Genomic DNA, 10,500 nt, shown 5'->3' on the forward strand with positions numbered 1-10,500 from the left:
CTCATTTATACAATGTGCAGATGCATATCTAAGTGACAACACTTTCTACAACAATTTTTTTTATGGGTTACAGTTTCTGTCTTGCTGCACTGGTTGTGCACTAGTAAATGCTGGATTGTGTTTTGAATGAATTTGAAAGTGAAAGACCTACAAACTTTGGGCTGTTCACGAGGAATGACAATGCCCAAGATGAAAGCGTCTTGGAGCGAAAATGTGGCTTAACCCACTCGGCTGAGGGCTGGCCTCCCGGCCAGAGGACAAGGAGACCAGGACCCCCCTGCAGGGTGACAAAGAGGTAGCTGCAGAGGGGGAGGTGGGATGTAAAAGGGTGAGAGGGACTAGGATCTCATAGGTATTTATAGCGTTTGGAAGAGGAATGGATTGTCAGGAGCGATTGCTAATTACTGACAGCTGAGTCTGATTGAGCTTGGTTGTTGTCATCTTGCCTGAACTTTTGTTATAAACTCCATTAAGTAGGTGGTGTTTCTATATTATAATTTTACAAGCAGACAATCTAGACATTTACATAGATGCACCAATGTAATAAAAGTGCTGGATAAGAATGCAAGAATATATTATAGATGTTATATCACAGTTTTCATAGAGTTGTCATTTTTACATCAACATACTTCATACAGGTTGGCACAGTGGTCAGCATTGCTTTCTGACAGTGCTCTGGTGTCAACTCCCAGGGTGCTATCTGTGTAGATTTTGTATGTTTTCCCTGTGTTTGTACAAAACCGTACCGTGGGCAAATCATTACGTCATAGCGCATCATACCGCGCCAAAATGACCGACAGGGGCACTCGTGGTGCGTTGGTCGGTCGTAGAAAGATTTAATCATTTAGTGTCTTTGCTGTGCACATTTTAATCTGCTTAGAACTGAATATTTATATGGAATTTTACAACTAAAGGTAAATTTTAGTAGCTGAGCATAAAAAAACTAGGAGCATAACGCATCTGAAGGTCATAAACGATATTAATTTAGGAACATAAACATATTATGTAAGCTGAATTTTGCTGGTCTTGGTATTTTAAAGAAAAATACACACCAGTATTCCATTTCTTCCTAAACATTTTAAGCATCAAAGTCTTACATGTTGTTATTTCGGAAACGTTTTTACGTGCTCCTTGCTCCTTCTGACCATGTTACTGTACTAGATGTTTATACAGTATACAGTACTTTGTGAGAAAAGTGATAGTTTTAAGCTTTTCTGCAAATACGCTCGATATCGGAGTAAACAGAAGCATACTTTCAAATTTTGATTAATAGGGAATTAACTATATACATTAATAACAGTAGAACTACAGTAGAACTACATTCATGTACTGTAGCACAAACAGTAGTATAAGACTTTCCATTGAGATGTGCTTGTCACATGACTGCCTCGGTGGCGTGATCGCTTAAGTGACTGACTTATAACCCTGAGGTCGAGTGGATATTCCTATTTGCTGATCCAAGTGAATAGTTGTTGGGTTTTTTGTCTCGGCCAGGAACTCCAGCTCTTCACCTTCTGCCTGTACCTGCATGTGCTCCATCTGCTCCTTTGCTGTCTAAGTTCCTCTCTTTTCCAACCCTGTCTTGTTTGTGTCTCTATCCTTGGTGTCCACTTCAGCCCTGTGTTCATTCCTCTCCTCCCCTGCTGTTCCTGATGTCATCTCCTTGGCCCCTGATCCACTTTCGCTTTACCTACATTCGAGCAGGTACTGTAGCTCCAGGTTGCTGCTGCTTCATGGTCAGTGCAGCACCTTCTCAGTTACAGTAATATAGCTGGAAGGATTTACTGTGACTGAAACACTTTGTACTGTAAATCTTTCAATATGCTTAATTCTTTGATGTTTTTGTTCCTAGTGAATTATTATTATTGAATTAGTGAATGTGAAGTGTCTGAATGTAAGAACATCTTTCTTTTTGTTGTTCATTCAGTAGGAAGAAAAAATGAACCCATTGCCAAAGACTGCACGCTGCTTGCAGACCCTTTTGAACATTTTTGCTTTTGCTTACTGAAAAGCAAGCCGAGCTGTGCCACCATGTCAGCACATGTCTTGGAGAAAACACTGGAAAATGAGTATAGCTCTAATCAAGGGTCTTTTTTCATTAGCAGATGTTTGAGAATCTTAAACTGCTGTGGAAGGAAGAGGTTAATAATAGTCCATGTAGCATAAACACCATTCTGTGTCATTGTAGATCCTCAGAATTGTGTTACCTTGAGGTTAAGCTGGGTGCAGCCTGTCATGTGAGATGTTTAGATATCTATCAACATAAAATGTAGGTAAAAGATAAAGGCTGAATCACTCAGGAGAAAATAACTTCCTCTCATTTAACACCCTTTGTTAATTGTTTTATTTAAAGAAAATAAATCCACCGTACTTCTTTGGCCTGTCAACAAAATATTTTATGACACACCTGAAGAAGGCTCCACGGCCGAAACGTGTTTTCTTTCTTCTTTTTTTCAGCATGGAATAAACTTATTACTTGTTCCTTTGCAACAAAATATTTGACATGCTTACTGCCGATTCACAACTAATTCTTGGATTGAATCAGTTCCAAAAGGAGCAATTTGTTTTTTTCTCCAGATAAAGCAGTTGTCTGAGGAAAAATGTTTTAGGCATGATACTGTTCCACTAACAAAATGAAAGTTTGTTTTACTTATCTGAAGACATGTCAGGTCTTCAAAGATTGACCGACTGGGGTGTAGACTAAAGAGTTAAGATTTTGCGCCTGTATGATTAGTTCCATTCTCTAAAATCATGAGTTAGCAAGAGAAATAGATATCTTATTTTATGTGTGCAGCTTAAGTAATAAAAAAGAAAAGGGAATTTTGAGGTTTCAAACTTGCCTCCCCATAGAACTATGTTCCCACAATACATTGCACTTTTTCTGGTAACAATTTTTACAATTTTTGTATTTTTTTCTGATTTTCTGGTAACAACACCAGTAGAGTGGTCAGAAAAAGTCAAAATGATTGGCAGTTATAGTGTGTTAAAATAGACTCTACTCTCTAATCAAACCATCACCAAATATTCACAACTCTGCATGGGGGTCCTAATCCTCTTCCTATGATCTTAGCTCTCACCAAGACAGTTAAGCCAAATTTTGACTGAACACTTGACAATCCTTTCAGTACACTTAGTTTTTAGGTGTTGTTTTTCTTAGTGAACAATGATTTATCATATTATATTCTAGTATTTCACAACTTTTCAGCTGAGCTAAAAGCATTTACAGTTCTCCTCAAATATGGTACTATAAAAAGCACCTTTTCTTTTAACTGTTAGAACATTTAAATTGAATATTTAATGTACTTCACACGCAAAAGTTATACAATGCAATACTATACAGTATTTCCACTTTTCAATATAGAAAATCAGCTTATAAGCTCTAAAGTTCAACCATTTTTCAATTATTGAGGTTATATGACATATGAATGATTCAGGTGGGTAGCTGCGTCAGCATGCGTAGGCTGCAAAGGAACAAGTAATAGGTTTATTCCATGCTGAAAAAAAGAAAAGAGAAAAAACACAACGTTTTGGCCATGGAGCCTTCTTCAGCTGTGTCATATGAGATATCATATGAATGATATCTCCCTTGATTTAAAATTGCTTTTCCATTCAGCTTGCAGAAAAATATGGAGATGTATTTACCATCCGTTTGGTAAGACGCTTTGTTATTGTAAACGGCTATAAACTGGTAAAAGGTTTTGGTTCATGAAGGAGGCAGTCTGACAGACCGTTCACCATTTGCAATGGGTGATGAGCTCACCAAAAATCAAGGTATTTACAGTAAATGATTTAAATAAGGAACATGTGCATCTTGCTCATAAGCATTCCATCTCAAACCTGATCTGATTTAAAAAGCTATACATAGATGAAGAAAATCAGTGGCTCAATGTAGCAGATAGAACTGGTGTTGGGTGACTTGTATGACTTGTAAGTAGCACAACTTTGTACAAGGTATTTACAACCTCCCTTCATGTGTTGACAGGGACCATTCTTTTACTAAAGCTATACACTAAGGTCTTTACTATACACTCATTAAAGATTCCATGGTAGAAATCGCAAAGTTGCAGTATCTAATTCTGAAACTAATTCTGTTGCCCTCAATTAGCCACTATAATACTGTGGTTAAGAATATACTCTACTTTGTTGAGCCTTTTGCTTGTAAAAAGGAGCAGGTGGAGGTTAATTATGTTTTTAAAAGTATAAAGAAGAAAAAAATGTAGTGTTCTAACTGTGAGTGTGAAGAAGTCTCATTTTGGAAAAAGTACTTTATCAATGTTGGGTATTATTAGGACCATGATCATGAAGTGCTAGTGGTATACATTTTCAGTTTTCAAAAAGCAGTTGTATTGTATATATTTGTGTGTACTGTATATGTACGTTCATTTTCTTAAACAAATGCATGTTTCATTGGATTATGAAAGATATTAGGTACATTTCTAAGAAATTAAAATTATCGCTTTTTAATCTCTTTGGGCACAAACGTTACATTGGTGCAGGCCCTATTTATAAATCTATAATGTACAACATGCAGGGTTGGTACTATCCAATGGTTACTTATGGATGCAGCAGAGAAGATTTTCCCTTATGACTTTAAGGAATTTCAATGTGGTCAAGAGGAGCCTGGATCATACCATTGTGGAGGAGTGCAGGTTCCTGAATGAGGCCATGGAGGATGAGCAAGGTATCTGTTACTGACTCAACTGATATTGTCCATGACTTGTGTGAGTGTCTTGTAATGTTATACCAAAGGTGAACTGTCATGTTACTTTGCACAGGGCTGTTATTTCTCCAATGAGCTATGTCGTCAGTGTCATTTTTCTACTCATATCCATATTTCTTTCACTATAACTTCAGTACCATATATAAAGCTTTTATAGTTAAACACTTCTTTTAAGTATTTAAATGAAGGGGTAAAGGATTGTGCCATTGTGTAAGTCTAGAATAAACTATTACCTCGTGATCTTGCATCTAATATTCTGTATTATTCAAGAAATAGCTGGATTAGATCCTTGGATTAATTAATTACTAGAAACTGAACACCACAGACAATCCAAAAGACTCTCCTATTGTTGGGAACATTTCTTTTGATTCTTTATCTCAAACCAGCAAAGGGATATCTGTGGTCAAACTTTACTGTAGTTTGCAGCTTGTACTATTACTGTACACTGATGTATAATTTGTTATGTGCCATTTTAGGGAAGCCCTTTTATCTCCAGTTCATCATTCACAATGCTGTATCTAACATAATCTGCTCTGTGGTGTTTGGAAACCGGTATGAGTACACAGACAGACGCTTTCAGGAGCTGCTGCATTTGATTGATGTAACATTAAAAATGCAGGTTACCATGTGGGCCCAGGTGAAAACAGCATGTTTTTCTTTTCCTTGATATAACTATGAGAAGATTCAAATAACATTTCCATGAAAGTCTTTGGCTTTCCAATGAAGTGTTTAGATACTGTCCCTGGTTTGTGTTCTCAGTAATGTGTTTTATGTATGTAAAAAGGCCTACATAATGGACACCCTGAATTGTTAAATTGAAGATCAAGAGACAGACAAACTTCTCTGGACAGAATGTTCCTAAGACATCAGTTCCCTTGAAAACCTGTGCAGTTCAATCCAGTTTACCACGACCATCATCATAATTTAATCTGTCATCACAAGGCTGTGAATTTAAAATTAGTTGTGTATTTTATAAAGCTATCACATTCATAGTAGACCTTAAGAAATGTGAAGATGCTGGGAAACATGGAAACATTGCTGTAACTTTTTACCACAATTAAAAGTAGGTACATACATCAGATGGAAACACAATTAAAAAAAAATACATGGTGATTTATGATGCATAAATGTTAGTGTCATAATGGTTCTCTCTTGTGCAGCTGTATAATGTGTTCCCTACAATAATGAAGATAGTTCCTGGGCCTCATCACACTATCTTTTCAAATTGGAAGAATGTGATTTCATTTGTGAAATCAGAGATCCAGGCTCACAAAGAAGACTGGAATCCATCCTGCCCCAGAGATTATATTGACTGCTATCTGGATGAGATTGAAAAGGTAAACCAAAGCCATAGTCCAGTCATATCAGGTAGTTGAGCAGTTGGCTAGAAATGCACTGCTTTTCCATGAAACTTCTACAGTTTATCTTAAAAAATGAGGAACCTCAAGTCAAAGTGACTGTTTATCGGAGTTGATAATGAAAATTAGGGGGAAGGGGACTCTAATTCTCAGTATACCCCAGTGTTGTTTATCCTATCCCAGTGTTCATTGTACTAGCAATCTCCCAGTCAACCATTCAGCTAAACACCATCATCTTGCTTGCTGACAGTTCTCAGTTTCCTTATACCTGTCCCTGGCTGCTATTGATTTCTACTGCTAGTTAATACCCCTGACCTTTGTATAAGTAGTTCTGTAGGGTATCAAGATATCAGGTGCAGATGGCTATAGTTGAAACTTTGATAGTGTTTCAGATACTATTCTTTTAAATGCAATCATCTTAACTGCTGCTTCCTTGATATATGACAGCTGTGACATAATTATTTAATTATTCTGGATCGGTCATTCTTTTGAAGTCTTCCATGTCATCGTGTATTAATTCCTTAGGTGTTGCAGTTATTCAGTGAACAAGTGTAATAATATTCTAGCTCTGATTAATTGCTACATATGCTTCAATTGATAAAATGTTTTTGTCTAACAGAGGTGTAACCAAATGCTTACCAAGCTAAGATAGATATCCTTATTTGCTTTTAAGTAAGCTTTTAAGCGCTTTGAGAAGCCACCTTTAAAGGTGCTATATAAAATAAAGTTTATTATTATTATTAAGTAATGTCTCTTTGCTGCTATTCTTATAATGTGGCCATTTTCTCAGATTCCTCATTTATGTCTGATAATGCTGTTTTTTATTATTCTTCTGGCATTTCTAGGGCCCAACTTTTTGACCTATGTTACTGGAAAAAAATAGGAATAAGACTGCAGAACTTAGAAATTGAATAACTTGTTTTAGTTACTGCAGTTCCTGGCTTATGTCCACATAATTCATGAATCTCAATTTTTATTATTTGCAAGTATCAGTGTTGGTTTAATCATGTTTTTCTTAAAGCTTAGCTTAGTCATCCTTAAGGTCTTATTAAAGAATCGTCCTTGTATTTTCCCCATTTAATGGAAGGTAAATAATGCTTCCTAGGTTTTTATCAATCAGTTTATCTTTTATAGCAATATATCTTGATATATCCATACACTTCCTATTAGAATATTTTCCACAATATATTCCACAACTTAAATGCAATAAATTCCAAGGGATATACAGTATAGAATATTCTTCTGAATGTTCCCAGGATGTCCACTAAAATATTTCCTAAAACTGAGGAATGTCCAAATGTTTCGTTTTTGAGTACTTTGAAATGTAAGATATTTTAGCAAACAGGATTTGTTTTTCCACTTTCAGAGTAAAGATGATGTTGACGCAAAATTTGATGAGGAAAACCTATGTTTCTGTGTTCTCGATCTGTTTGTGGCTGGGACAGAAACCACAGCAACCACACTATGCTGGGCTCTCCTCTTCATGACCAAATACCCAGAGATACAGAGTAAGTCAAGTGCGATGATCTTTTTGTCTAAATTACATATTGAAAATTGACATTTTCATATCTTGGCCCCCGAGTCTTCAGTGCAAGGTTGATTCAGTGCAGGCTCTTCTTTCAGGAAAGCATATTTTATCACACATGGAGTAGAATGTCAGAAACATTTTTGGGCTGTTCAAGGTACAACAGATACACCAAACAGATGTGATACAGAGTTAAAGCTCTTTAGGTTACAGTGTGAGGAGAAATAAACCGACACCACAAAAATCAAACAAAACAAAAGCCTAGCTCTCTTTGTACAGATTTGTACAACTGTATAATTAAACTGTGTACCAGCAACAAAACCAAGTCTGTTCTGGGACAAAACCCAAGTGTCAAAACACAGCAAAATGTCAACCATTCTCTCTCTCCCTCTGGCGTTACTTGCATAACAGGGGATCTGCCCTCTATCTCTATCTGATGGCAAGTATAGTTGAGACAAGAATCTGAACTTGTCTCATTCCACCACCCTCTCAGTTGGGTATATAAATTCATAGTATATACAGTACATTAAGTCTAATGAAGATCTCTCACTTGGGCTCATGTTATGCTTAATAGATAAATTTATTGAAAGATTTCCTCTTTACTTACTCTGTTGATTTTTACAGAGAAGGTCCAGGATGAGATAGACAGAGTCATTGGACAGGGACGGCAGCCCTCTATGGCAGACCGTGCTAACATGCCCTACACTGATGCTGTGATCCCTGAAGTCCAGAGGATGGGCAATATTGTTCCTCTGAACCTGCCCAGGATGGCAACAAATGATATCACTGTACGAGGTTACGTTCTTCCAAAGGTAAGACTAATGGAGTATATAATGAAAGTTTGGGAGGAATGACAGCAGCTAGTTTCAATCAACCTCAGCCAACTTTGTAATCATTCCTGACATCATTTCCTAACATAAAAACAATAAATCCTCATAATTCCCTCGCAAATGTCTTTTGTATGCCTCCTCCTTCCCATTTCTACCTTTGCAGCTGCCCCTTGACCACTTCTAACTCCACATAAGGGTCGTAGCCTTGTTGCCCTATGCTCAGAGGCTGGCCTTCAGCCAAGCAGGCTGAGCAAACTTTACTGTGACTAAAACACTATATAAATTCACTACACTTAACTCTTGGATGTTGTTATTCCAAGTGAAATAAACTTTAATGTTAAAATACATCTACAGTATTTTAACAGAATGCATGCTGCTTATTCTAAGTAGGTCTTAAATCATACAATGAAACTGTTGTACTAAAGTTCAACTAAAAAATAGGTCAATACATTGAATAGGGAAATGATTTTTTAAGTAGTTAAAATAAAGTCACAAGAAATAAATCACTCTAGATGAATCTTGAACTTTCTTTACTTATAAAAAGAGATTACATAATGGTTTTGCTTGTAATGATATCAGATACTGACATGGAATTTACATTTCATTAGCAAGATTCCTTTCCTTTCTGGACATTTGTATCAGATATCATTTCCTTTTCAGTGCTGTATGTTATTGTTAAGAGTGTTTTGAGTACTATTGTTAAAGTTGATAAATATTTAAAGTTGTAATTTATTTTTTTAGGGTACACAGATCTTTGGAAATTTAACTTCTGTGCTTTTTGACAAGAATGAGTGGGAAACACCACACCATTTTAATCCTGAACACTTTCTAGAGGAAAATGGGAAGTTTGTCAGAAGGGATGCATTTATGCCATTTTCTGCAGGTAAACATTAGTGTAACCTAATACAGTATACGCTAGACATTTTATTATAAGAATAATACATCTAGATATTTTAAGCAGATACATTTTCCATGCTGTAAAATGTAAAATGAAAAATCCTTTCAAGTCCTAAACTACCTTCTGTTCCTCTAGGAAAGAGGGTGTGTCTGGGGGAGCAACTGGCTCGGATGGAGTTGTTCCTATTCTTCACTTCTTTTCTTCAGAGGTTCACAATTTCCCCACCACCTGGCGTGGAGCCCAGCCTGGAATTTAAGATGGGATCCACACTTTACCCTAAGGAGCTGAAAATCTGTGCTGTCTCTCATTAGAAGAAAAAACTTTGCAGTTAAAGCAGGTTATATACTAAGTTCTTGAGCATCTCAAAAGGTCAATTTAATTAAAGTATTTCAAATCTTTGAAGGCATTGATAAAGTCACTCCAGTGGACTTCCTCAGAGTCAACAGTGAAACCCTAACAGAGAACACAAACTGACATTACTGGGAAATGCATTTAAAACTGAGAGTAGGAAACACTTTTTTACACATAAGGGCTGTGGGGGTCTGGAACAGGCTGCCTAGTGATGTTGATGAAACTGATACCATTTCAAGAAATGGTTGAATACGATCCTTAGATCAAATATGTACTTGATAACATCAGCTTGGGCTGAATGGCCTTTTGATTTGTGACATTTCTTGACATGACATGTGGGACAACAACACTGGCCAGAAATCACTCAGAGGGGGGTTGTCTAATTAGCTCAACCCCTGCATTATGAGACAGCTCTCATTACTTGAGGCTGAGAATCGCAACAAAAAAAGGATGCAGCAAACACAGCTCTTTTTTTGAGACCTGATTATGGGTTATAGGTTTTATTTTCAATACAGTCTTGTTTGGAAGAGTGACTGGTCATGGAAAAAAAGGTACTGTAATACAGAAATGTATGTGTGATCTGAGAAGTGTTCTGAAAAGGCTTGTTTACGGGTACAGTAGGTAATTTGATTACCGCCTTACCCCAGTTCTTTAGAGAGACCTTTGATCCACAGGTTTATTGTAAGCTCCAGAAAGAGAGCTAGCTATACGCCTGGTTTGCTTTACACTCCTAACACGTGATGACAAAACTAAAACAGCCTAACCGTTGTACCCAGAAGTAAAAAAATGCCTTTCTAACAATGCATTTCCCCAGCAAT

The 10,500-nt window shown here is 36.7% G+C and overlaps 1 protein-coding gene across 4 annotated transcripts; it reads left to right on the forward strand.

The window, feature by feature from the left end:
- The first annotated feature begins 92 nt into the window (after positions 1-92).
- Positions 93-9,733, forward strand: LOC148645907 (cytochrome P450 2J2-like). 4 transcript variants are annotated; one of them, XM_088610368.1, is made up of 8 exons: positions 93-295; positions 4,596-4,681; positions 5,197-5,357; positions 5,881-6,057; positions 7,445-7,586; positions 8,228-8,415; positions 9,175-9,316; positions 9,467-9,733. In XM_088610368.1, the coding sequence occupies exons 1-8, from the start codon at positions 108-110 to the stop codon at positions 9,640-9,642; spliced, it is 1,260 nt and encodes a 419-aa protein (XP_088466494.1). In that variant the 5' UTR covers positions 93-107; the 3' UTR covers positions 9,643-9,733. The 4 variants fall into 4 exon arrangements, with proteins under 4 accessions (XP_088466494.1, XP_088466495.1, XP_088466497.1 ...); XM_088610369.1 differs by having other exon boundaries at positions 9,184-9,316; XM_088610371.1 differs by lacking the exon at positions 9,175-9,316.
- Positions 9,734-10,500: the final 767 nt, after the last annotated feature.

Source organism: Lepisosteus platostomus, chromosome 17, assembly GCF_059453375.1.
Source record: "Lepisosteus platostomus isolate fLepPlt1 chromosome 17, fLepPlt1.hap1, whole genome shotgun sequence".
Lineage (NCBI taxonomy): Eukaryota > Metazoa > Chordata > Actinopteri > Semionotiformes > Lepisosteidae > Lepisosteus > Lepisosteus platostomus.

Coding starts and splice junctions, on each gene's coding strand:
- LOC148645907 (XM_088610368.1), top strand. CDS start 108: ATGCTGGATTGTGTTTTGAATGAATTTGAAAGTGAAAGACCTACAAAC. Junction 5,358..5,880: donor AGGTTACCATGTGGGCCCAG/GTGAAAACAGCA, acceptor TCTCTTGTGCAG/CTGTATAATGTGTTCCCTAC. Junction 6,058..7,444: donor ATCTGGATGAGATTGAAAAG/GTAAACCAAAGC, acceptor TTCCACTTTCAG/AGTAAAGATGATGTTGACGC.